Source organism: Syngnathus leptorhynchus, chromosome 19 (assembly GCF_054491065.1).
Source record: "Syngnathus leptorhynchus isolate UIUO chromosome 19, UIUO_Slep, whole genome shotgun sequence".
Lineage (NCBI taxonomy): Eukaryota > Metazoa > Chordata > Actinopteri > Syngnathiformes > Syngnathidae > Syngnathus > Syngnathus leptorhynchus.
In genome coordinates this window covers 304,287-327,546 of record NC_141213.1, presented here as the reverse complement: position 1 = coordinate 327,546, position 23,260 = coordinate 304,287, and the positions used below count along the sequence as shown (strand labels likewise).

The window sequence follows — 23,260 nt, the reverse complement described above, 5'->3', positions numbered from 1 at the left end:
TAGGCAACCGAATGCCATGAACAACAACAACAAAAAATGCAAATTGGCCCCTCGGCGCATCACCCGCACGCTAATCGAATCTGTGAAAGTTGAACACACGCTGACTGTGATTGTTCTTGAGTGCGCGACTCCGCGGCGCGCACATTGGGTGAGAAAAGCGCAGACTTGTGAGGCGAAGAATAAGCGCACCGAGGGGGCGGAGCCGCCACACTTGTCCTCTAGCTGAGCCGACCCTCGACCCGCTCACCAGCTTGATCCTCTTGTCAGTCGTAGCAGCCCCATGTAACTTCCATGGGTAAAAGGCGCACGGTACGGAGGCCGCCGCGCGCCTCATCGTTCTCGACCTCGTTCTCCTCTTTCTCGTCTTCCTCCAGATGGCTTGAGTGAACTTGACTCGGGTCCGAACTCGGCGGCATGATCGACTGCGACGTGAGCCTGAGCTGCGCGCACTGCCCTGAGGGTGGAGGCGCCGCCGTTGCCGCCGCTGCCGCCGCCGCAACGGCCAACTACGAAGAGGTATCCGGCTCACCGCCGTCGCTCAGCCCGACGGGTCACCTCGTGGTGGCCGTGTACCTGGGCTCGATCGGCACGCTGGGCTTGGTGTGCAACTCGGTGGTGCTAGCCCTGTTCTTACGCTACCGGGTTCTGCGCACGCCCATGAACTTGATGCTGGTCAGCATCTCGCTCAGTGACCTGCTGGTCAGTGTGCTCGGGACCCCCTTCAGCTTCGCCGCCAGCATCCACGGACGATGGCTGATCGGACGCGCGGGTTGCGTGTGGTATGGCTTCATCAACGCCTGCCTGGGTGAGTCTTGGCGCCACCAAGTTCCAGTCAAGTTGCGAAGTGGGTCTCCTGGACCGGCTCTCGCCTGGGCCATAAGGGCTGATTGCATCTGATTTTGTCGCTCCAGACAATTTGCCGGGCACTCGACAATTGAGCAATTAGCAGCACAAGCTGTTTTGTCCCACAGTGGCAGAGCAAGGCGGTCCTGCTCGTCCGTCTCGCTGTCTCAATGGTTGCAACGCTAAACTTGTTTTTCAGGGTCCACCGCTCGCTCGCTCGCTCGCCAGCGATCCTGACAACCTTTGTCCCACTTAGGCATCGTGTCGCTGGTCTCGCTGGCCGTTCTGTCGTACCAGCGCTACCGCACCATGACGGCGCCCAACGCGGCGGATGGGCGCGACTTCCGTCCCGCGTTGAGCGGCATCTGCTTCTCCTGGTTCTACTCGATCGCCTGGACACTGCCGCCCTTGCTGGGCTGGAGCCGCTACGGGCCCGAGGGTCCCGGCACCACCTGCTCGGTGGACTGGCGCTCGCGGACAGCCAACAACGTCTCCTACGTGGTATGCCTGTTCGCCTTCTGCCTGGCGCTGCCCTTCGGCGTCATCGTCTTCTCCTACGGCAAGCTGCTGCGCGCCATCACGCAGGTGAGCGAGCGAGCGAGCGACGAACGTCTTGTCCCCCCCAAATGCCAAACGGTCCAAGTTGTCTGTCTCATCGGACCCCGACTGCTTGCGGACCTTCTTTTGCGGGGCCTTCTTTTTCTTGTGGGACTTTAGAATGATGCTGGCGAGCTTCGAGTGCTTGTGATCACTCGCGCATGCCATGGCGCTGTTTGAACGTGAATGGCGGCTGCCTGCTCAATACATCTACAGTGCGAGAAAGTGGAAGATGAAAACGCAAAGACGCTTGTTTGCTGAACAATCTTGCGTAAGCCAGCTCAATCGTGATCATTGACCTCGGTCTGCTTAGCGAGACGTGCTAACTTCTGCCGGCTAAGCCTTTGTTGGCCCGACAAAGATTTTAATGCGAGGAATGTGTCTTCTGGTGGAAGACGCTCTGCTTTGATCCTCTGCAGCCGGCAAATAGTCCAAATACGGACGGTACGCAATTCGTTTCCTCATTTTGGTCCATTTTCTAAAAACAAGTGCGTGCAGTAGGAAACAAACTCACAAGTCCTTACGAAGGTTTGAAGGCAAACCTTGTTGCAGGCACGCAGCCCCAGCTCTGTGGCGACACGGCGGCGGGAGCGGCGGGTGCTGGTCATGGTGGTCACCATGGTGCTCTGCTACCTCCTCTGCTGGCTGCCCTACGGGGTTGCGGCCCTGATGGCCACCTTCGGGCCCGGGGAGCCCCTCGGCCCGGAGGCCAGTATCGTGCCGTCGCTGCTGGCCAAGTCCTCGGCAGTCATCAACCCCTTCATCTACATCTTCATGAACAAGCAGGTAGGCTTGACAGCAACCTCCATCGTTCAAAACAGGAGAGTGTTAGGTTCGTTCCCAGTTCTTTATCTTTAATGCTGGCTATGCTAACAGTAATGACCAAGACTCAGCCCGCGTCCCTGGCGCCCTCACAGTTGAACTATTTCATGTATGCCAGAATGATGGAGACACAGCTGTGGAGTCTTCTCTGCTAGATTCAGAAGAAGGTCTAACCCCGACCACGAGGGTTTCTGCTCTTATACTACTCTCTGCCTAGCCTGTGCAATAATGTGTGACCTTGTAGTCTTAACTGAGAGCAACCTCGACGTATGTGCAAAGAGTGTCATAGAGAAGAGAAAGCTAATGAAGCAAGAGAAGGAAGGGTTACAGCCATATAACAGCTCAAGCTACCTAGCTAATCACATGTGCCAAAGAGGCCTATTCTAACTAGAGTACACTACGTTTATCCACGGTTTGCTCTCATATTCCTAAAACATGCTCAGTATACCAAGAATGTTTGTCTATGTGTGCCCTGCTATTGGCTGGCGACCAGTTTGCCTACCATCCAAACTCCCTTGTGAGGCTTCAGAGGATGAATGAAGGGTTTAGAGGCGCTAAAACCGCATGCCTGTCCTCTGTGTGTTCATGTGTGTAGTTCCACCGCTGTTTCAGAGCCTTCTTCAGATGCTCGGCGGTGGAAGGAGGCTCCACCCTCAAGACCTTCTCCAGGGTGACCAAGACGCGACGCAGCGTCCAGCCGGACCTGTGCGACAGCCACTTGAGCGCCGCCACGCCGTGGTCTGCTCACGCCTCACCGCCATCCGTCCGCCGGTCTTCCGAGGCAGACGAGCGGCCGCCGAGCCCGTCTGACCGTCCTCGAGCCAGACTCGCTCTGGTGGCTCATTACAGACAGTGACTAGAGAGGTCCCGGAGGTGCTTGAACACAAACGGCCCCTAGCCCACAAAGAGGCCACGGATGAGCAAATAGAAACAGTAATGGCTTGAAAATGAAAACAGGCTCGAGCGTTAAGTGGGGAAAGGCCCACAACAGAGTGATGTTTATTTTGTTTGTTTTGCTGAGGAGGTTGCTTTGTTTATTTGATATTTCCTATATTTTTTATGTACATGTACATATTTAAATTACAATCACAATGCAATTTAGTAGTTGTGTTCTTTATTTAAAATAGCAAACATGTTTATTTTATTTTTGTAATACTGCATCTATATTTTTTACATTGTTTAAATGTGCCATGTTTAAAAACATTGTTTGAACATTCATGTTAATGGTTGGATGAAATAAAGCATGCTTTTATTTAGATTCAAGTTTGATTCATGTCATGAATCAAGTCATAAATCGAGTCATGAGTAACAGCATTATTTGCACATTTTTGTTTGTAATGGTTAAATTGAAAAGTGTTTTTCATCCTTTTGGCTCATGTTGACATCAAGATGAGCCATTTTTGCGTTGATATCATTTACCTCCATGCCACGAAAGGGACTCGTGCATTATATTGTTGAGAAATACATGTGGTTGTTTTGTTTGCTTGATGTTATGAGTCATTTACCGTGTTGATCGCTAAGAAAATAAACTTGCAGTCTAAAGAATAACAGACCTCTCCATCTGTTTCCTTTCGTATTTTCAAGTGCAAGGCACACCGTCTTAACACTCCGTTTTTCAGCCCCAAGAAGCAAATAGGGTTTAGTCATTTCAATTGGTCGTCAAAAAACGCCTTCATTTGGGATATTATTGTTCGCGGGTTGCTACTCTGAAGGAGAAACACGCATTGGAGCGGGAGCTCATCTTGAAGAGAAAAAGGGAACAACTAAAGTTGAACACTGGGTAAGACGAAGCGATAGCTAAGATGGCGGTGCTAAAGATTGATTGATAGATAGATAATGTACAATATGAATCCAAATGGTACAGAGGAATGAATGAAAAGTGGCCGAAACCAGCATTCAAGTGCTTTTTAATAGAATATTCGAAAGCAGAAGTAAACTGAAATGAAATCATGCGGCTTGGAGAAAGTCTGGTGAGGCTTGGGCGCCTCCTGTGGAATCCAAGCGCAGGGCCACGCTCATGTTCATTGGCTTCATGGACTGGCATAGCAATGGTTGGGGGGTCTGGTGGGCTGTTTGTGTTTTCGAGTCCCTCTGCAAGCTGGTGCGCATTTGCGCTCTACTTCTTGCGGTAGTCATCGTGCTCAGGGAAGCGGTCACCGTAGCGTCTCAGTATGTCCTGGAGGCTGGGCATTCCCTGAGGGGGCGTCGGCACGTTGGAGACGTAAGACTCCTCCTGGCCACTTTGGTAAGGCTCGGCCTCATTTGGCTCTTGTTCTGACGCCTCCGGTTGGGTTTGGCGGCGCTCGGGTTGGACCTCGTGGCGGGGCTGTTCGGGTTCGAGGCGGCGCAAGCGGCAGTCGCGATCGTACTCAGGGTCGCAGTGCGGGTTAGCCGGCTCCAAGACGCCGCGGCGTGTGCCGTCGGCATTCAAGTGGGGCTCGTAGGATTCGGCGGGATAGGGGACGCGGCGGTGGGCACCCGATCGGGGCTCAGTCGCTTGCAGCGGGAAGCACTCACGGTCGTACCCGATGTAGCAGTCGTAACCTTCTTTGGTTTTTCCCGGGGACCCCAGAGGGTGGCGCTCTTCCCTGGTTGGCTCCTCGGGGTGAGAGAACAGGTATTGTTGGCGGGCACCGTGGCGGTGCATGGCAGCGCTATCTCTCATGGCCGAGAGGGGATCGTCGGGCTCCGTTTCGGGCGTCGCTTCCGTGCGCGGTGCGTACGGGTCGCTGCCTTGAACCTGCGCCATGAAGCGGCGCAGCATTGCATACGGGTCGTTCGGGGGCGGCTCGGCTGGGGCGCTAACATGATGGTACGTAGGGTAAGGGTCGACGACTCTGTTAGCGTGAGCGTTGGCATCTCTATACATGCCGTAAGGGTTGCTGTAATGATCAGTGGCGGGAGGGGGAGCACGGATGGCGGCCGCCTCCTCGCTCGCCTCCTGTTTGTAGGCCTTAGGGGGCGTGGCGTATTTGATGGCGGTGAGGGGGTTGCAACCATCCTCAAAGATGGGGTTGCAGGACCCCGGGCCAGCCGGGGAAGCCGGGTTGTGTGCCCGGGGAGCCTGTAAGGAAAAATTGAGCTGCACGTCATTTCTACCAGGATATTCGAGTACCTCTTTCAGGTATCTCAGGTAACTCACCGGTGGGGAGGCAGCGAAGGCGCAGTATGGGTCCCTGAGCGAGTCACAGCTGGAGTACTGCGGGTAGTGGTCGTAGGGGGCCTTTGACAGGGGCTTGCAGGTAGGGTCCGCTTGGGGGTCGCAGCCCTGGTGAGCGGGGGCACGAGGAGTCACGTCAGCGGGCGGGTACCCGTATGCGGCCCTCAGGTGGTACTGCAGACACTCGACGTCATCGGCCCCGCAGATGCGCACCAGCTCCGCCTTCTGCTCCTGAAAACGGATGCACTCACTCCATCCACTCGACGGTTTGACGGCAAAGTCGAGTCAATATTGTGTGCTGTCATACCTTGGAGAGGAACGAGACTGACGAAGGCGCGTAGTAGTAGTGAGGCGGCTGAGGATCTTTGGCTGGGGCGGCGGAGCGTACAAAAACAGGGGCCGGGGACTTGGCCGGGGACGGAACGGAGGCAGGCAGCACCAGCGGCAGGTAGGGACTTTTCCCAGCCATCAAGGCGGCGTACAGGCAGTAGGCTTCCTTGGTGGGGTCGCAGGTTTTGAGCGGCGCCGGCTTTGGGGGCTCGGGCTTGGGCCGGCTGGTATAGGATGCCACGCAGTTGGGGTCATCTGACTCGGCGCAGGACTTGTAGATCTCCCCCAGGTGCTTCAGGTAGGCCTTGTAAGAGCGCCGGCCTTCGGCACGGTTCTTGTTCTGAAGATAGGCCAAGTAGATGCGGTCCAGCTCCTGTACCTGTGTATGTGTGTGTGTGGCGGGGGCTTCTTGCAATTAGCCGATGTTGTCAAAGGTGAATTGGGATCCATTTTCGACACAGTGTGGACTCACCGCCTCCTGATTGCCGTTGTCGGTGAAGTACTTGTACCAGTTCCAGAAGTCCGAGTGCTGCTTGTACCAGCTGATGTTCCTGCGGTTGCGGCTCAGTCTCCTGTGGGCAGCCGCTGCCTCCGCCCTGGCTTGGATGCCCCCCCCTCTCGCTAAGGGCAAGACAAAGAAGCCGTTAATGGTTTGCAAAAGTTTAAGTAGAGCGAAAGGCTGCCGGGTGTTGCTGCATTTACCGTGGTCCTCTTTGGCCTGGCCGGCGACGGGTCCCGCAGACACGTCTGCTGCAAACACAAGAGAGCAAAGACCAGGCATGTGAAGAAATGAGAGAGACGATTCATGAGAAGGTTTGGCTAACTAGACGCCGCCGCCGCAGGGCTTTCTGGCTGCTGCTCTTTGTACATTTTAAAGGTGGCCCTAACACGGGGCCGCATGCTGCGCCATAAGTGAATTCAGCTTTCCTTTCATCTCCGCAGGGGAAAGGGGTGAATGCTTTCCAGAAGGACGGAGGGGCATCACGACTTGATGCTGAGAAAGCACTAATGGGCTTTACGGCAAGAAGAGGCACCGCTGCAAAATTAACAGTCTCAGATTTTGCTGTTTATAGGAAGATGGAGTCAAACGTTTTTGTAAAAAAACAGTATTATGAGTTTTCCATTTTTCTCAGTGTTGCTTGTGATGGGAATGGAGGGATCTTTCGGCTTTTTTTTTCACCCAACCTGCATCTGGTGCATGTAAAAGCAAAGGAAGCCTTTGAAAAGGCGATGCTGACACGTAGTCATTTTTTGCCAACAGGGGCAAACTGCTGTTCAAATGGGCGGGGCTTGCAAAGCTCCCAATCACCTTTGCCAACCCCAAGCAGGTGAACGATGATGTTGATTCTTATTAAGACAAAGATAGCACATGAGCAGAGCTCCTTGCCATCGCGGCTGGAATGGAAAAAAAGAACCACGTGCCTTTGAGCAGCTTGAATATTTGCTTGAATATGAAACACAGAAGAATGTGAATATGTAGACATTGGAAAGCTATATTAGATGATGTCCTAGAGTTGACCGAGAGACACCGACAGACCTTGTCAGAAACTTTGCTTATTTGCGTCCAAAAAAAAAAAGAGGTACAAGATTATTTGAACTCCATGAGTTAAATCTTTGACGAGCATACGTATTTGATCATCCCACAAGTATCGGTACTCGTACAGAAGTAGAGTGGGGGAATACTTTTGCCACCCTCAAAAACTTTTAAGCAAGTCTTGTCAGTCTGCACTTTTGATTTTGGGTGAATGCAGTTGGCGGTTCCATCGTAGTCAACTCACCGGGCAGCAGCAGCAGCAGGACCACCATGATGGTGGCCAGCGCGGCGGCTGTCAGTGCAGCAGAGAGCCTGGTCCTCCTCACTGCAGCCATGACTCTGTTCGTCTGCTCTAGTCCGGTCTCCTACCAGGGTGGTAAAAAAACGCACTACTACACTACTTTGAACCTGCACTGGGCAAGGTAAAAAAAAGTTCTCTTACCTGCGGTTGCTCTAACGACAAGAATTGATGGCGGTTCGAGTGAGTGCGATGCAGACCTCCCTGAGACAGACTGACTTGCACGAGGACCTGGGCCAGGTTTTAAACTGGCCCGTCATCACAAGCACATGAGAGGTATTCATTAACACATACGCAGACGGAGCAGAGGGCCACCTCGACAGGGCCCCCCCGTTGGCCGGCCAAGGGCGGCGCCGTTGCGAGGAAGTGTCATTAAAAGCAGGAAGAAAAAAGGTGGGAGGGCCACCCCCCTCCCTTTTGTTTCGGGGCAATGCTGAGCCAGGAGCCTTCACTCCAATGTGGTGCATGGAAGTGTTCCTTTCAAGGCTGCAATGCAAAAAGTAAATTGAAACATCATTCCAAAAGCCAATACTTCAAATGGATGGAAATCCTTGCTGGTGGGGGGAGGGTGGTGTACCCCAACACAGTGCTTCCTTCTTTTGTTGTCATTGAGGTCATTTCTCAGCACTCACATGTTACAATTCTCTCGGGGCACGAGGTTGGTGAGGTACTGGAAGACGCAGCCACGCAAGCTCTTCTCGGCGCGCACCGCCAAACCGGCAATGGCAAAACTGCAGCTTGCAGCTCAGCGCATGCACCAGCGCCAAGTGTTTGGCACATGAGGAATCTGCTTGACTGCAGTCTGCCACACTTGCACCGTGTTGAGCACGTCCGCCTTCAAGAGACACATTTGCACGCGCCGTTGTCAAGGTTTCGCTTCCTAGGCATACAATCATGTCGAATCATCTCGTATTGTGGGCCATGGTAACGAAGCCAGCGTGACGCTAATGTAGTGCGCGGGCCTTCACGATCCCGCGTGCATCGTGCGCTAAATAACGTCCGCATTGAACTGCAGCATTGCTCCACCTCCCTCCCCTCTACTGTGGCAAAACATTTAGCGGCTGTTTTGCCTGGCGTCTCGTATGTAATTACATTTCACTAACAGGTGTTTCTGGCCCCCCAAAAAGCATACGCATAATTTTCTACAAAGATGGAATGTCAGCCATGCCCGCGATTGGGAGGAAAACATCTGGTTGCGCCGGCTGCTTTTTAAAGACTTTTATTGGACAAGTTATTTCATTTCAGGTGCGTGTGCGGGTAGGTGGATAGTTACTGCAGATCATCGTCATCAAAAAGGTCTTCAAAGTCTGAAAGCAGACAGAAAAAGTGAAAGTGGGAAGAAAACTAGTCAGTTGATGTTTTGTAACATTTTCTTCCTTTGCTCATCTCCAAAAACAAGTTCCCGCGGTCTATGAATGAATTCATCAGAAAAGCCAGCTTCTGAAATTGATGGTCTTGGTGCTGCAGTAATATATTTGGGAATGTGCACGAGCGCTGTTAACAGGCGCCGGCCGGCCGGCCGGGTGTGTTGGTTGGCGTGCGCGTTCAAAGCGGCCGACTGGCGAGGCGCCCCGCTGCGTTTCCGTCATAATGCATCTCTACCGCGTCGTTAACAATCAGCGCTTTTCGCTCTGCTCCCGTGCTGCTCGGCCTAAATTGTGTTGAGGCTGCGGGAAACAAAACACATTAGCTATGGTTCTTTTTAACCTTGTATGTGGGCGCCACTTGGCACACAAATGAAAAGTTTGATGTCAGAGATATTCAACTAGATTTTACCACTCTAAATATGAATAAATAAATAAAAAAATACAATTATTTATTGATGATTTTAATGATTGGTTTAAATGATTCTGTGTATATTACACTCAAACATATTTCGCCAAAATGCAGGATTCCTTGATATCAAGTGATTCATGGCTTGTTAATTAACACAGTTTGTCTATTCCTGTCACATCCTAAAAAATAACGACTTTTAGATGTTTTGTCGCCGATGCTGCGATTCGCAATGTTTACCGTTGAAGAAGTCCAGGTGAACCGCTTTCTCATTGGCTGCCAGGTCCATCAGAAGGCCGCTGCTTCCCCCTGCCTGCACATACGAACGGGCGTGCAATAAAATTCTATCGCTTCTTCAATCAAGTCATTCAAAAATGATACTGCTGTCGGTGCGTACAATGCAGGCACCGGCCCGTATCATTAAGAGCAATGTTCATGTGAACTAGCTTTCGCCGTGTTGTTTATCAAAACGTCCTGACAAACCTCGTCCAGATCCACATACGGTCCGGCTCCTTCCGGAAACATCTCGTCAACGGCAGGCTTCATTCTTTCTTGCGTTTATTCTTTCTTGCGTTGGACCAATTGAAGCCGGGTGACAGGATGCTGCGCTAGGATGGGCGCAAAACAGGCGTGTGCGACGCTTAAATGTGCTCGGCGTCAAACTAGAGCCTCTGTTGACGGACCGTCCCCCTCGACGCGACTTTCGCCATGTCCGATCACGCTTCACTATCGGAACCATTTAACTTAGTCGTGGGTTAAACGTCGTCCTAAAGTAGCACAATACAGCGTACAGTTAGAATGCTCATAAATGGCAACGCTTAAAAAACTGAAGCCAGTAAAATAATTATTTTAATTTAAAACTCGTAATTTATTGTTAACATGGGTCCAGTCATTTACGACCGCACCTAAATGCAACGTACCGTCCACGCAGGTTGCATAGCAACAAGCTAAAGCGGAGTCCTCAGAGAACTTTCCAGCTAAGGTTGGTTAGCGCGGCTCGTTTGCGCATTTTCCTGCCATTCGACGACTTCATTTCAACTCCGTGTAACACTTTCAACATGGCGAAGACGATTTTCCCCCAAGAGACCATCTACAACTATTTAGTCGAACAGGTTCACAGTAAAAAGCCCAAGTAAGTCAGAGGGGACCCCCCCCCCCCCTTACAGATCTTTTTTTTTTTTAAGAAGTGGCTATTCATTTTGCACTGTTTCTGCAGGTACAAGTCCAAATTCAGACCAGCGGTTACCCTGGAGTACAAGCCGCTCAAGAATGCAATGAGAACGATGGGACCAGCAAAAGTGGAGGCTCCCTCTCCAGAGAAATACCTCAAGAAGGATTCCAAAGTGCCGGAAAGTGAGTTGCCTCACCAACCCATATATATCTACTTGTTTGAGCGTCTCACTCTGCCTTTTGTCACGCAGCAAAAGAACCTCGTCATCGCATGTGCACCGCCAAGAAACCGGCCGTCCCCTTGAGGTCAGAACACCCGCCTGTGGGCCTCTGCACCGAGAGAAACATCATCAAGCCCAAGACCACCAGACAGCAGGTGGCTTCCGTTGACACCAACCGAGGCCACAAGGCGCTCCTGGAGCATTCGGGACTGGTCCCCAAGTACACCAAGAAAAAGGTAATGCTTAAACACTTTGCGAGACAAACGTCTGAGGCCTTCAAAGCTCTACGGAGCTCCAGACGTGACATGGTGGCAAAGAAAGAAATAAACAAGTTGCGGTCACAATATGACTGCGGTCAATTAATGGCATGGAAAAAGGTGCGCCCCAAATTGTCATTTGTGGACGCATTCCAGTGTTACAGTTCAACTCGCTCCAAGATGAACTGGCTCCCCGAATCCAAATGTTAGGGCAAAGCAAGTTCAGTAATCTTGTGTTTCCTAAATGCACATTCGTTACAAGGCACATGGAAATTGTCAAAGTGCAAAAAAAAATCCTCAATAAACACGTCTCGTTTACATTAACGACTGGCTGCATCTGGATTCGGGAAGCTCCCTAATCTGTGTCTCGGCCGCCTCCAGAGCTACGGCCAGGTGCCCCGGTACTTGCGGCATCGCAGCGAGGAAGCGCAGAGAGCCGTAGACGACTACGGCTTTGCGGAGGAGGAGCGTAGCGCCTTGAGGCAACTGTCGGAGGAGGAGCGACAGGCCAACCTGGAGGTGTGACTCACCCTTGAAGCGGGACAGGCAAAACAATCTCTGAAGTTGCATTGTCTCCCCACAAGAGCCTGAAGAGCACCTTGGGCGAGCTGAACGACAAGTACCAGCGCCTGCCGGTGGTCATGGACACGCCATTGAGGAAGAGTCGCAAGGAGCAGCTGGAAGCGGAGATGAAGCAGCTGGAGAGCGATGTGGTCCTGTTTGAGAGATTCAAGACCATCTACATTGCCGATTAGACCTCCGAACGCGAGCGTCCAACTTGCTGCGTCTCTTGGCCTCAGACTGCGTGCGTGGAGAAGTGTCAGATGCATGAACATTTTCAGACAAAACTAGACAAAACCAATACTAAGTAAGTGCATGTATATGGAGTGACCCTGCAAACAGACAAAATGTCCCTGCACTCTTTCCCCGTTCATTCCTGACAACAGTGGATGATCCCAAAGATGTGTTCGAGATGATTTCTCTGTGTCGACGGGGTGAGAAATAGAACACACCGGGAAGAAAACGCCAATTGTGCTTTGTTGACTCCAAATTGATTAAGACCAACTGCAAGAGAAAAAAAAGGTTTGTACACACACACTCGTGGATTGGTGACCTCGTTTTACTGCCGCAAGATATCAGCGGCACGCTATGTTCTTGCGCGTCTTGATGCAATAGGTAAGGTTAGGTTCGAGACCCCCGCAATCGATTTTTTTTTTTATGTAGACAAAACATGACATACTCCGTCCGACTAACCAACAAAAAGACAGAGAAAATGGTGACGTCATTGCTGGCCGGTTGTCTAAAAAAAATAACGCGATAAAACCGTCCCTCCCCTTGCTGCTATAGTATAAACATCACGCTGGCAAGCGTTCGCTGCTGAAGCTTAAATCGGAGAAATATAAATAATTGTCATTTGAGGAAGGTCGACCGGCTGAAATTGGAGTTGAGATGCAACTACAAGTGCGCTTCGGACCTCGCCGCTAGAGGGCAGCAGCTATCTGCTTATATTGCCTGCAGACGTCAACTCTGCGACATTTGCTTCAGGTTATAGGGTACTTTGTCACCAATGGGTCGCGCTAGCGATGCATTAGTGCCGATGTGGATGTCAAGATTACACTTTCAAGTCAAAGCTAAAAATCCAGACGGGAGGGGTCATCGGTATTTCAAGGCACCACTGGCTTCTCCTTCGCTACAGATAAATATATATGTTCGATACATTCCACGTTCAGGCGCGTCGGTCGGTCAGTCAATAGAAGGCGGGGTCAGTGTGCTCGATGACGCATTTGCGACAGTGGCGTCGTACGAAACGCAGCGCCTCGGGGGATACCTCGCACTCCTGCACGTTGAGAAGCTGCAGCTGGCAGCAGTTGGCGGCCAGCGCCCGCAGGCCGCGCCCCGTCACGCTCTCGCAAGCCCGGAGACTGACCCGGCGCAGGGCGCCGCAGTAGAGTGCCAGCTGCTCCAGCCCACCGTCCGACACCAGCGGGCACTTGCCCAGGTCCAGCGACTTGAGTTTAGGGCAGTTGCGCGCCAGGTGGCCCAGGCCCTGGTCCGTAAGGCCCTCGCAGCCGCGGGCGTTCAGGTAGCGCAGTTTGGGGCAGTAGCGCGCCACGTAGCGCACGCCCACGTCGGTGATGCGCGCGCAGTGGGCCACGCTCAGGTAGTGCAGGCAGCCCTCCAGGCGGGCCACCTCGCGCAGGCCAAAGTCACCCACCAGACGGCAGTCGCTCAGGCTGAGCTCGCGGATAGACGGGCAGTGCAGGGCCAGGTGGCGGAGTGCCTCGTCGCTCAGCCGGGCGCAGCGCCGCAGGTAGAGGTGTGTCAGGCGGGGGCAGTGCGTGGCGATGAGGCGCAGGCCCTCGTCCTCCAGGCAGGAGCAGTCGCTCATGTCCAAGTAGTGGATGGAGATCTGCTGGCCGTGCAGGGGGGACAGCTGCAGTGACGCCTCGCGGGTCAGGCTGATGCACGTCACCTTGGAGCAGCCTGTGGCCCAAAGTGACACGAGAGCCACGAGAGAACAAAAACGGAACCAAATGAATTCATCTTTTTTTATTTCTAGTCATCATTAAGCTCAAGAAAAGTGCTGTCCTGTCAGAAACATGCATGAGCATGCAGGTGAGCCTCGTGAATGACTGACTGACTACCTGACAGGTCCAGGTGCTCCAAATTGGGGCATCGCGACACCACCTCAAAAACGGCCTCGTTGGAGATGTTGTAGCAGCCGGCGACCTCCAGGCGGCGCAGTTCTGGGCAGCATTGGGCCAGCGCGTGTAGCCCGCGGTCTGTCAACCTCTTGCAGCCGCTGGCCACCACCGTCTCCAAGGCCAGGCACACGTTGGGCGTGTCCTGGCACAGCCGGCGGGTCAGCGCCCGCACGGCGCGGTCAGCCTGCAGCAGCTCGCCGGCCAGCCGCACGCTGCGCCATAGCCGCGGGTCCCAGGCTACGTTGTACCAGCGACGGCATACGCAGGCGCAGCGGCACACTTGGTTGGTAGAAAGGTGCGAGAAGATCCGCAGAAGGACGCCGTCAGGCAGGAGGTCGGCGGGGCAGTGAACCCTGCAGGTGGGGCCTCGGGAGCCCGGCTGCGGGTGGACCACGGCCACCGTCTCGGAGGCCGACGTGGAGTTGCTGTCGTGGCCGTTGCTGGACAGCGCCGGAGAGGACAGAGACGACGACTTGAGGCCCGGACTCGCCATCCTTGTGCTGGAATCCGCACCTGAACCGCCGTGACGGATGTGGAAGGAGACGACATGACCGATCAAAGCGTGTTGGAGGCATCAGAGAGGCCGCCATCGGTCAGCCCGGTTGTACGCCGCACGTCCACCCGTCACGTTGGCCCCCGTGTGGATTTGCGTGTCGGGATTCTCGGTGGGAAGGACAATGATGGCTATTCCAGACCCGGAGTCTGATGACATCCGCAGACTCTTGTGGATCAAGTCGCCTAGCTTTGAAGAGAGCTCGGCCGAGACTTAAATCGCACATCCGGACGCAGGCGCAAGTGTGCTGTGGTCATTTTTTGCACCAGTTGCTGCCAACATCAGCATTTTGGCTTCCTGACAGAATCTAAAAGGCAAAACTTTGCACCTCTTCAAGGCACAGGAACAAACACTACGTACGCTATGTACAGTCCTAAGAAGAGTCTCATTTTTCTCTCATGACGTCATTTGGGTCGTCTTTCAGTTGCCGCATGTTTGCATATCGGCGGCGAGACCGAAAGCCTACAAGGATGAGGAAAAGTGCACAGTTTGCGCAACAACACTTTTTGTCTCCATGACAACCCCTGATGAAGAACATGTGATGTCGACTTCATTCATGAATCAACCCAGTGGAATCCGCACGTGACCGTCGCACCAAGGTCGTGTTGACGCACGCGCTAGAGCGTGCCGCGGGAAATCCAAGGCAAAAGAGTCAAACATCTGGCGAACGAAAAGGGCCGCCGGCAGCTGCGCTAAAATCATTTGCCGCTAACAGCCAAATTGGATCCACGGTGGTGCGAGGCGGGGCGGCGGAATCCAATTAGCATCAACTTAGCCACCGCTTGGATGCTGCTTTGAAACCCACTTTTGATGTTGTTCTATCTTTATGGCCCTTCCAAAGGAAGTGAGAGGAAAAGAAAGGAAGATAAATTGGCAGGAGCGCCTGCCGACTTTAGCAGAGATGGAGGCAAGCGCACGGGCAGAGTGACTGCAAAGTCAAATTGCAGGGATTCCGTTCAGCGCTCCCAGGAAGACGCAGCTCAGCCGAGTCAAAAGTTTGACGGCTGCGTCGGTTTGTGTACCGCGCCATTGCGGCAAGCCTTGTGAGCCTGGGATGCTGCTTGGATTGGAATTGAATACGTGGAAGTGGACGTTAGCGTGCGGCGCTATCGCCGAAGCCTTCGCTCCAGGAAGCGCTGAGGTCACGCCGCAAATGGTGGGACAATAGACGCCACTGTCAGGAAGCGGACTACCCTGCTCCCACACCCGACCTTCATCTGCACACCACCCAACCACAGATATTCAGCTGTGCCATGGGAAATTGTCCAATATTCATTGTAAATAGGATCGCCAAATTACTGGTCAGTTAGCAAAAGGCCTGGTCAGCCACTTGCTAATCGCGCATGCGTAGCTAATCACGGTCTGATTGTGCTGCATCGGAACATATTCAGTTTGCTGCTATGTGCTTTTGATAACAGTGACGCAAACCGACGGAAATCCCAGCATGTAGTTCAAGCGGAGAACCTGGATTGTTCATTTCCACCAACGTAAAATACACAGTCAAGTCATGACACCTCGTCTGTGATAGCCACTCAGCTGTTGCCACAACAGCAGAGCGTCTTTAAACGTGACTTTAGACATGGATCCCCGACATATGTCTTTTTGCTGTCTCTCTGAGCGTGTGACATCACCGCCCTAACCGTGTCCTCACTAAATAGGAGCACTCACGCCGCCTTTGCTGGGCGACACAGACCGATGGCACCAAAACTGCGGAGGTAATGACATGCTAGCACTTTGCACTACTGTGCCTAATTACAAGCCCGCGGCGGTTCTGCTGGGGCTGTAAAAAGATTGGATATGTCTTCAACTGGTCAACATTTGGGAGCCCTGTTTGGGCAAATGCGTGTGAAGCAAATTACAAGATGGAGCTTCTGTCGTGTCGTCTGGCCAGGGTTGTCAATCGATTGCGGCCGGGGCGCAAACTACCCTGACAAATGTCGCGCAGGCTGTCTGTGTTGGGATGAGAGGAGAAAAAGGCCATTATTTCTGGCTGCGTGGCAAATCTCGGAAGAGCTCGGCTAGAATTGCGTCTTTTTCGTCTCCCGTCAGAGCCCTCTCGTCTTATGTTACAAAAAAATGATGTGGAGTTTTTGTCGAGAGCTCCATAAATGGAAACAAGTATAGCCGGCCTGTTGTAAGCCATCACCTGGCAATAGCTGTCCTTCCCGCGACAGCCGCTCAAGTGATGCCCCGTCTGTGCCCGGCAGCTGTTTGCCAAGCGGAACTAGAGTCGCGCTGCGCCTCTGTCACGCTCGAGATGCAAGCGTGAAAAGTCGCCTTGCGTGCAAACATCTTTCCCAGCAGACTTTTTGGACTGTGGGAGTGAGCTTTCCGTGTCAGCCGTATTTACCTTGACTTCCCGTCTCAGTATTGCCTAGTTTGACTAAATTCCTGCGAGTTTGCCTTTGAATGAGGGTCATCTCAGGAGCAGCCAGGTTCCTCTCCCGAAATAGGCAGCGCAAAGCGTGGATGAGGAGGGAAGTGGGCCAATGGGAGGGGACAAAGAAGGAGCAGGGGGGGATGGGGGCGCTGTGACTTAATGAGCACCAGATGCTTTACCTTCGCCGGGAGTCGCATTCTTGGGAGCTTTGGTGGGCGTGCGATCCGTACTGGAACTTATGTCGGATGAGATGCTGGAGCTGCCTTTGCCTGCGGAGGAAGAAGAGCACAACTTGAAACTCTTTTCTGCTACAGTCAGGCAATTGCTCGTCACTAGGTTTTGCAAAACTGGGGCTATTACGATTTCAAGGTCCTCATTCTCAAAAGCGTGCCAAGTGGCCAGTGTCCGCTCCTGTTCCTTGGGAACGCTGTGTGGCAGGCGGCGCTGCTATTTTAAACATCACAACTTCCAATCTTTTCTCCGCCGGTATTGACTTAGGATGGTATCAGGAAGGAATGTTATTTATCCAAACATTTGGGCCGGGCGGACACAAATACCGTGGCTCAGATTTGGGGGGGAGTGTGTCCAAGTTGGAAGATTAGGCCTTTGCGATGATAACGCAGAGGTGAGACTGACATTTCGAGTCGGGAGATTGTATCGCCGTTGTGGAATGGCATTATCGCAACATCCGTGCTTCAAAAGAAAAGAAATACGCACTCCCGAGATTAGTGCGGCATTCCATTTAGATGAAGCACTCTCCCTCTGTGGATTGCAAGATAGACAAAGTTCTACGAGTGGAACCCGAGCACAAAGTGGGTGTCTGCTACCCGCTTGCGCAGAGAAACTCACCAGGAAACATTTGACCAAACATACTTGACTTGATATTTGTCAAGTGTGTTTTTCGACGGAAGAGGCCGGCGCCGCAAAGAAAGTCGGCAAAGACAGGCGGATGGCCAATGACCCTGCCGCTTTGGAATGGAGCTCACCGTGGCTGGACAGTCACAACGATTAGAGGCTGAATCTCCACGAGTCGGGAGAGAAATACCAAGTTTTCCAAAACAATTACTTTCACGATAGCAATGCAAGCCGTCGGTCGGCGAGTCTCCGTCGCCAAGTTGCGTAGCTGTAAATACATTAGGCGGCCCTCCATAAGCTCTTGCTTCACTTTGAAGCACCACAAAACTCAGTGGCCATATGCAAAAAATGGTTGATGAAAGCTTTGCTCTGCCAGATGAAATTCTTCCAGTGCTTTTGCACGTGGCGTGCAAAGAAAGCTCCTGACTCTTGTCAAGTCCTTGGCGCCTCTGCAGTCGAATGGATGGAATGATGCTCATTTCTGCTAACAGAGCCAGCCCATCAAAGGCATTCTAAAGCTAATCAGGTGATAGGGTTCAGTTGGAAAGTGTTGCTGATCCAAATTACAACGGTAAAAGGCAACTGGCGAGTGTGCGTGCCTGGACTCTTTTTGGGTGTCCGCTTTCTTGTGGCTTCATTCAAACGTAGCTGCCTGTCATAGTGCAATTGACTTCATCTTGCACATACATGAAGAGAGAGAGAGACTTGTGTTGTGTTGTGTTGTGTTGTGTAGCTACGTAAGCTCCCCCTTTTTGGGTGACAGGAATGAAAAGCTGACTGTCAGATGGAGAAGAAAATAATTTTCCCTGGCTCCACTCATGCATGCTCACTGCACATTAAGTCGCATTTGAGTTTTGGAGGTCCACGCGCACGCCAAAAGTTTGCCACTTTGGAGCACTCACCCTCGCTTCCATACAGTTTTCCGTTGTTGGCACCCATTTGAGAGGACACATAGTCGAGCACCAAAAACTCGAGCGGAGATTCCAAAAGTCTAAATTGTTAATCCAGATGTGGACGCGAGAAGGGACGCCTAACGACCAGGTCTTCTGCCTCCTCCTCGTCGTCGTCGTCTTCTCCTTCCAGCGGTGCGCGCGGCGCTTCTACATCCTTCCCTCCTTCTCCTTCCCTCCTTCTCCCTCCCTCCTCTCCCCTCGCCTTCTCCTTTCTGCGCGTGCGCACAGGAAATCTTAACAACCGAAGAGTGTGAAGAAAAGGGCTGAGTTAAAAAAAAAAAACAAATTCAGGAGGTGTCCTGAATGGCAAGCATCATCCGCCGACCTCATGAATAACGTGCAAGACGTCGTGCACACGCGCACGGGTTATGTGCAGCGTGCCCGGGCCTCGCTTGCTCTAGATTGAAAGGCACGGCAGAACTGCAAGTTTGCAAACAATAGGCTAACGTCGTAATTAGAGGGACTGCGCCGAGAGAGGAATAGCAAAACGTACATAGAAATAGATTTTGGTTGCAAGTCACAAAGTCCCTTGGGACTTGAGTGGTGAAGGCGCTGTAACACAGTGCGAGAGGAAAACGCAATAAATTTTTTTTAAAAAAAGCAAACGTCGACGTGAGCAAAGTATTTACAAAATGTACGTTATATTTTTTTACGGAAAGTTTGATGTTCTTTATACGTTGCAGGCGGGTCGTGGTAAACGGGGGTCGTTGCGGACGCCCCCGGCCGGTGAGGCTTCTCCCCGGCCGGTGAGGCTTCTCGTGAGAACGCCACTGCGCTGCGGCGCTGCCGTTTGCTGGAGGGGGCGGTGGGCAACTGCAAGCAGAGAATGGCTTCATGTTTCTATTGTTGCGTGTTGTGCGGGATGTCCGTTGTTGAGCCAGGAAAGCAAAGGTGTGGAGTTTGGAGTTTGCGTGAGCGGGAAATTGTGTCACTGACTCGTTCGAGAATGGGAAATTGCGTCACTGACTCATAAAGTCCCGCCTCCATCTAACGCTCGCTGCTGATTGGTCGTTCGCGAAGATTCACGAGTGAATGACAGACAGCATCGCCGCTATCCCAGCCGACACACGTTATGCCGACATTGATGTTTGATTTTGGATTTGTTGGCTTGCTGTTGATGGTGTTATTATAGCGAATGTGTTTGTGTAAAAAAAAAGACGTTATGCCGACATTTGCTATTTTGGGGGACACCAACACATAACGCAACGTAAAATACAACTGCAGCGCGACATATGGAGAGCTGCGCATGCGCTGTACGCATCTGAGGAAATGCATTCCGTTTTGACCAATGGCCGTGGTTATTTTATACATGGACAGCCTACAATTAGGACCTATTGTCAGAGCTGATGAGATTCAAACACAAGACCTATACAGAAAAAAAAAAACGGACAAAAGATAATGCTTTTACTTAGTTGGAGCTCATCGGGGCTCTTTGAAAAAAACAGTTTACAAAATGACCACCAAAAAAATAGAGTTGACAACACAGAGTGCCTCTCACAAGATTTGACCAAGGTGAAGAGAGGACGACGTTTTCCTTTTCAAGTCAATTTACCATATTGGCCCGAATATAAGACGATGTTTTTTGCATTGAAATAAGACTGAGAAAGTGGGTGTACTCTTACATTTGGGGTCTAGACATTACACCCATTCACAACGCTAGATGGCGCCAGATACCTATATCATAACTATTTCTCAATGGCGGCTTTGAAGATGCTGGCTCTGTAGTACTGCAGCTCTATTATGCTCTCCCTGATGTCTTCCAAGGCTCTGAAAGAGAAAAAAGCAATGTTTCTGCTTATTGAATGATCCTTACAAGTCATGCTCTTCTGCTGCTAGAATGTTACAAGTAACCTTGTGCCGAAAGTTTTCATTTGTCCTTTCCTTTGTTTAATAACGTACCATTTTTTTTTTTTTTTTTACCCTGTTGCAGTATGGAACACACACAGCTGTCTCTCCAAACACGTCTTTATTCCAAAACTACCAACTACATTCTGAACAACATGCAACACTGTTAGAATAATTTAGGTGAAGCCTTGGCCTGCCAGACCAGGGGGCCTGATCTTTTACGAGATGAACTCCTTTGTGTTTAACTAAGTTCTTCCTATCTAGCTCCAGGGATGTCTTTTGATCCCCGTCAGTTTTACGTATCCTTCCTGTCCTTACCTTTGCGTTTTGTTTGTGTAAGAGGCCTTCACTAACAATGAGCAGAGCTTCTTTGCATAGGGTCGTTTGGTCTAATTAGACCATGGCAACACTAATGTTGTGTTGTGGAGTCAGTCAGGAGCCAACACGTGTGGACTAGTGCTGGCATCCAGCCAACAAAGAAAATGAGTCTCCCAACAAAAGTGAGCCAACGTGGCAGCTGAGTTCTATTCACTCTTAGACGTCACTGATGAAAGAAAATAAAAACGAACTCGACTGTCACTCAGTGGGGCTTTTTAATATGAGCTTGACGAGAAACAGAAAGTATGGGACCCTTTCAATGAAAGTGGAGCAAGTATTGTGTATGATTATTTACAAACTGATTATAAAAACTTAGAACACTTATTAAAAGACAATTGTAAGATTTGTGCTCCTTATATTAATAAATGTTTACCTATGGGTTGCTTTCTTAATTGGTGCCATCTTATATTCCACTGGAAACCATCTCCTGTTATAAAACAAAAATTAAAATACATATTTATTCACGTCACACATCAAGCCACACAAAAGAGTTTTGTCTATAATAAATATGACTGATGAGAGATAATGTAGAGGGAAACTCTTCTGAGAGGATCCGAACAAACTAGGACAGTGCGGATCACATTATATTTTGCATCCTGGTGCATCACCTGATTTTGATGATCTGCTGATTCCCAAACTAAATCAAATGAATAAAAAAAATAATTGATCCTCACTAATTTTGATAAAGAATCCCACTGATAAAGAAGTAAATAATTATTATTTAAATAATGAGGAATAGAATATAAGAAATGATCTAGTACTGGACTTCTGTGCTCGACATGGATTGTCCATAATGAAGAAACACAAGGGTGTCCATGTGTGCAATTGACACCCTAGGCTGCTGTTTGATGATGGACTTTGTAGTGGTGTCATCGGATTTGCGGCGACCGCATGTTTTGGATACTGGGGTGAAGAGAGGGACAAAGCTGTCAAGTGATCACCACCCGGTGGTGGGTTGCTCCGATGAAGATGGCGGTCCGACTTGGCAGACCCAAGTGTACTGTGAATGTCGGGCAGAAAGCGCTTCGACTCCCACCTCTGGCAGAGCTTTATAAATAACAATTCTGGGCATTCTAACAGTGCATACTGACCTGCAAAGCTCCTTAATGGTGCTAACATCAATTATTCTGTAGTGAAGGTGATTCATGAACTGAGGCATATATTTTTCCAGGAACCTTTTGTCTGCATGCACAGAATTTCCTGTACAAAAAAGAATCATTTGATCAGAGGATAGTATATGATCAAACTCGGTGGCTAAAAGCAACTTACCGGCTAGGGGACATTGTCCAGCTGGAGTATGCTGTCTAACAAATGACAGAAATTCTTCCTCTGCTTGTCCCAGGGTGGTTTGACTGTGTCGTACTGCCTCGGTCAGTCCTGACTGATAAAATATCAATTTGTCTGTCACTCTGTCACTACATCACTCACTCTTTTTGGGGCCTCAAATAAACTTTTAGCAGTTTGAACATTAATGATATTATCTGAAGACAGCTAGAGAGAGATGCTCTTGTAGCAAAGAAGAGGGAATGAGAGCAAACATCCTAATCTTCTGTGTTCTAAACATTTTTGTGGCTATAGGGGTATTCATCACTCGGCAACTCCATCTAGGATTACGAGGATTTTGACTATGTTGTCAAATTCTACAGATGCCTCAACACAGCACTAGAGCAACAAAATCCTACCTTGCCATGATGCTCCGTGCACCACTCCGACATGGATTCCATATGTTCATTGGACTGGTTTATTATCAAATGAGGTCCCTGACAAGACAAGTCAAGACATCTGAGTTAAGATTGGAAGACATTTATAGCAATCAAAATAATAAGAAAACAAATGTATTACTTCAGCCAAAATGTTTAAATTGGAGTCTGTAATCATGCAAGCCATTTCCAATATCTTGTCATTTTCTATGTCCAAGCCTGTCATCTGTAAAACAAACAAAAAAAAAGAGTATGTGTCTATTAACAGAATGAAGCACTCGACCAACTTTAGCCGGTTTGTACATGGCCTGGGCACTTCTGTTCTCATCAGTTCATCCTCATTTGTCAAAAGAGCATTCCAAAGCATTTGGTACCTTAAAACATCAAAATTACTTATTTTATTCATTATTTGTGATTCCGAATTCGAACGATTGACTTCTCGAACAGCCTTCTGCAACGGATTGTGGTCGAAAACCGAGGCTCCACTGTACTTCAGTACTTTTGGAGTACTTTTAATCAAGTACTAAATTCTAGTACTTGAGCACGAACACTTTTGACACCTCTGCCTGCTGTGGTTTCAATGGAAACACAATGAGCGAGCAAGACATTGTTTTGACTTGCCTCAAGATCCACCCACACTATCCTTTGAGACAAAGTGGCGTTCATGTTCTGAGAGATGAAGACGTAGTAATTGTAAGTGATACGATCCAAGCAGGAAAAGTCTAATATTCTGCACTGTAACGAATAAACCGAACATCTATTGGGAAAACTTTCAAGTCGGTGGGCACCGTAAAATGACGCTAGTAAGGCTTACGTGATTTTATTTTTTTGCAGTTCTCTTCCCGTCTGTCGCCTGGAATCGACGTACACGGTAAGACGTCACCAT

At 50.5% G+C, this 23,260-nt stretch overlaps 6 protein-coding genes across 7 annotated transcripts; 2 read left to right on the top strand and 4 right to left on the bottom strand.

Moving 5' to 3' along the window:
* Positions 1–394: 394 nt before the first annotated feature.
* tmtopsb (teleost multiple tissue opsin b) lies at positions 395–3,762 on the top strand. Its single transcript, XM_085938795.1, has 4 exons — positions 395–805; positions 1,100–1,428; positions 1,993–2,226; positions 2,858–3,762. Exons 1-4 carry the CDS (start codon positions 415–417, stop codon positions 3,116–3,118), a joined length of 1,215 nt encoding a protein of 404 aa, XP_085794921.1. The 5' UTR covers positions 395–414; the 3' UTR covers positions 3,119–3,762.
* Positions 3,763–4,207: 445 nt separating this feature from the next.
* On the bottom strand, positions 4,208–8,399 carry and1 (actinodin1). The gene is made up of 8 exons (XM_085939367.1): positions 8,217–8,399; positions 7,729–8,070; positions 7,531–7,651; positions 6,455–6,502; positions 6,225–6,373; positions 5,730–6,131; positions 5,405–5,653; positions 4,208–5,326 (listed from the first exon to the last, which is right to left on the bottom strand). The coding sequence occupies exons 3-8, from the start codon at positions 7,619–7,621 to the stop codon at positions 4,379–4,381; spliced, it is 1,887 nt and encodes a 628-aa protein (XP_085795493.1). The 5' UTR covers positions 7,622–7,651; positions 7,729–8,070; positions 8,217–8,399; the 3' UTR covers positions 4,208–4,378.
* A 388-nt stretch (positions 8,400–8,787) lies between these two features.
* cops9 (COP9 signalosome subunit 9) lies at positions 8,788–10,143 on the bottom strand. The gene is made up of 3 exons (XM_085939371.1): positions 9,841–10,143; positions 9,598–9,670; positions 8,788–8,891 (listed from the first exon to the last, which is right to left on the bottom strand). Exons 1-3 carry the CDS (start codon positions 9,901–9,903, stop codon positions 8,854–8,856), a joined length of 174 nt encoding a protein of 57 aa, XP_085795497.1. The 5' UTR covers positions 9,904–10,143; the 3' UTR covers positions 8,788–8,853.
* enkur (enkurin, TRPC channel interacting protein) lies at positions 9,755–12,529 on the top strand. 2 transcript variants are annotated; one of them, XM_085939370.1, is made up of 6 exons: positions 9,755–10,339; positions 10,425–10,489; positions 10,574–10,710; positions 10,779–10,984; positions 11,387–11,524; positions 11,590–12,529. In XM_085939370.1, exons 3-6 carry the CDS (start codon positions 10,632–10,634, stop codon positions 11,758–11,760), a joined length of 594 nt encoding a protein of 197 aa, XP_085795496.1. In that variant the 5' UTR covers positions 9,755–10,339; positions 10,425–10,489; positions 10,574–10,631; the 3' UTR covers positions 11,761–12,529. The 2 variants fall into 2 exon arrangements, with proteins under 2 accessions (XP_085795496.1, XP_085795495.1); XM_085939369.1 differs by having other exon boundaries at positions 9,755–10,489; positions 11,590–12,527.
* LOC147041412 (F-box/LRR-repeat protein 7-like) lies at positions 12,105–18,632 on the bottom strand. Its single transcript, XM_085939368.1, has 4 exons — positions 18,401–18,632; positions 16,823–16,912; positions 13,651–14,223; positions 12,105–13,489 (listed from the first exon to the last, which is right to left on the bottom strand). Exons 1-4 carry the CDS (start codon positions 18,435–18,437, stop codon positions 12,753–12,755), a joined length of 1,437 nt encoding a protein of 478 aa, XP_085795494.1. The 5' UTR covers positions 18,438–18,632; the 3' UTR covers positions 12,105–12,752.
* A 999-nt stretch (positions 18,633–19,631) lies between these two features.
* Positions 19,632–23,182, bottom strand: rexo2 (RNA exonuclease 2). The gene is made up of 7 exons (XM_085939130.1): positions 22,996–23,182; positions 22,517–22,600; positions 22,357–22,434; positions 21,944–22,055; positions 21,766–21,874; positions 21,048–21,101; positions 19,632–20,218 (listed from the first exon to the last, which is right to left on the bottom strand). The coding sequence occupies exons 1-7, from the start codon at positions 23,038–23,040 to the stop codon at positions 20,137–20,139; spliced, it is 564 nt and encodes a 187-aa protein (XP_085795256.1). The 5' UTR covers positions 23,041–23,182; the 3' UTR covers positions 19,632–20,136.
* Positions 23,183–23,260: the final 78 nt, after the last annotated feature.

Excerpts from the sequence above, each read along its gene's own strand:
- cops9 (XM_085939371.1), bottom strand. The coding sequence starts at position 9,903 with ATGAAGCCTGCCGTTGACGAGATGTTTCCGGAAGGAGCCGGACCGTAT. Across the intron at positions 9,671-9,840 it reads CGTATGTGGATCTGGACGAG|GCAGGGGGAAGCAGCGGCCT; the intron begins GTTTGTCAGGAC and ends TCGTATGTGCAG. Across the intron at positions 8,892-9,597 it reads TCACCTGGACTTCTTCAACG|ACTTTGAAGACCTTTTTGAT; the intron begins GTAAACATTGCG and ends GTCTGCTTTCAG.
- tmtopsb (XM_085938795.1), top strand. The coding sequence starts at position 415 with ATGATCGACTGCGACGTGAGCCTGAGCTGCGCGCACTGCCCTGAGGGT. Across the intron at positions 806-1,099 it reads CTTCATCAACGCCTGCCTGG|GCATCGTGTCGCTGGTCTCG; the intron begins GTGAGTCTTGGC and ends TGTCCCACTTAG. Across the intron at positions 2,227-2,857 it reads ACATCTTCATGAACAAGCAG|TTCCACCGCTGTTTCAGAGC; the intron begins GTAGGCTTGACA and ends TCATGTGTGTAG.
- rexo2 (XM_085939130.1), bottom strand. The coding sequence starts at position 23,040 with ATGAACGCCACTTTGTCTCAAAGGATAGTGTGGGTGGATCTTGAG. Across the intron at positions 22,601-22,995 it reads TAGTGTGGGTGGATCTTGAG|ATGACAGGCTTGGACATAGA; the intron begins GCAAGTCAAAAC and ends TTTGTTTTACAG. Across the intron at positions 22,435-22,516 it reads ATTTAAACATTTTGGCTGAA|GGACCTCATTTGATAATAAA; the intron begins GTAATACATTTG and ends TTGTCTTGTCAG.
- LOC147041412 (XM_085939368.1), bottom strand. The coding sequence starts at position 18,437 with ATGGGTGCCAACAACGGAAAACTGTATGGAAGCGAGG. Across the intron at positions 14,224-16,822 it reads GAATGCGACTCCCGGCGAAG|GTGCGGATTCCAGCACAAGG; the intron begins GTAAAGCATCTG and ends ACGGCGGTTCAG. Across the intron at positions 13,490-13,650 it reads GGAGCACCTGGACCTGTCAG|GCTGCTCCAAGGTGACGTGC; the intron begins GTAGTCAGTCAG and ends TTTGGGCCACAG.
- enkur (XM_085939369.1), top strand. The coding sequence starts at position 10,416 with ATGGCGAAGACGATTTTCCCCCAAGAGACCATCTACAACTATTTAGTC. Across the intron at positions 10,711-10,778 it reads GGATTCCAAAGTGCCGGAAA|CAAAAGAACCTCGTCATCGC; the intron begins GTGAGTTGCCTC and ends TTTGTCACGCAG. Across the intron at positions 10,985-11,386 it reads CCAAGTACACCAAGAAAAAG|AGCTACGGCCAGGTGCCCCG; the intron begins GTAATGCTTAAA and ends GGCCGCCTCCAG.
- and1 (XM_085939367.1), bottom strand. The coding sequence starts at position 7,621 with ATGGCTGCAGTGAGGAGGACCAGGCTCTCTGCTGCACTGACAGCCGCC. Across the intron at positions 6,503-7,530 it reads CCTGCTGCTGCTGCTGCCCG|CAGACGTGTCTGCGGGACCC; the intron begins GTGAGTTGACTA and ends TTGTGTTTGCAG. Across the intron at positions 6,374-6,454 it reads CCAGGCCAAAGAGGACCACG|CGAGAGGGGGGGGCATCCAA; the intron begins GTAAATGCAGCA and ends TCTTGCCCTTAG.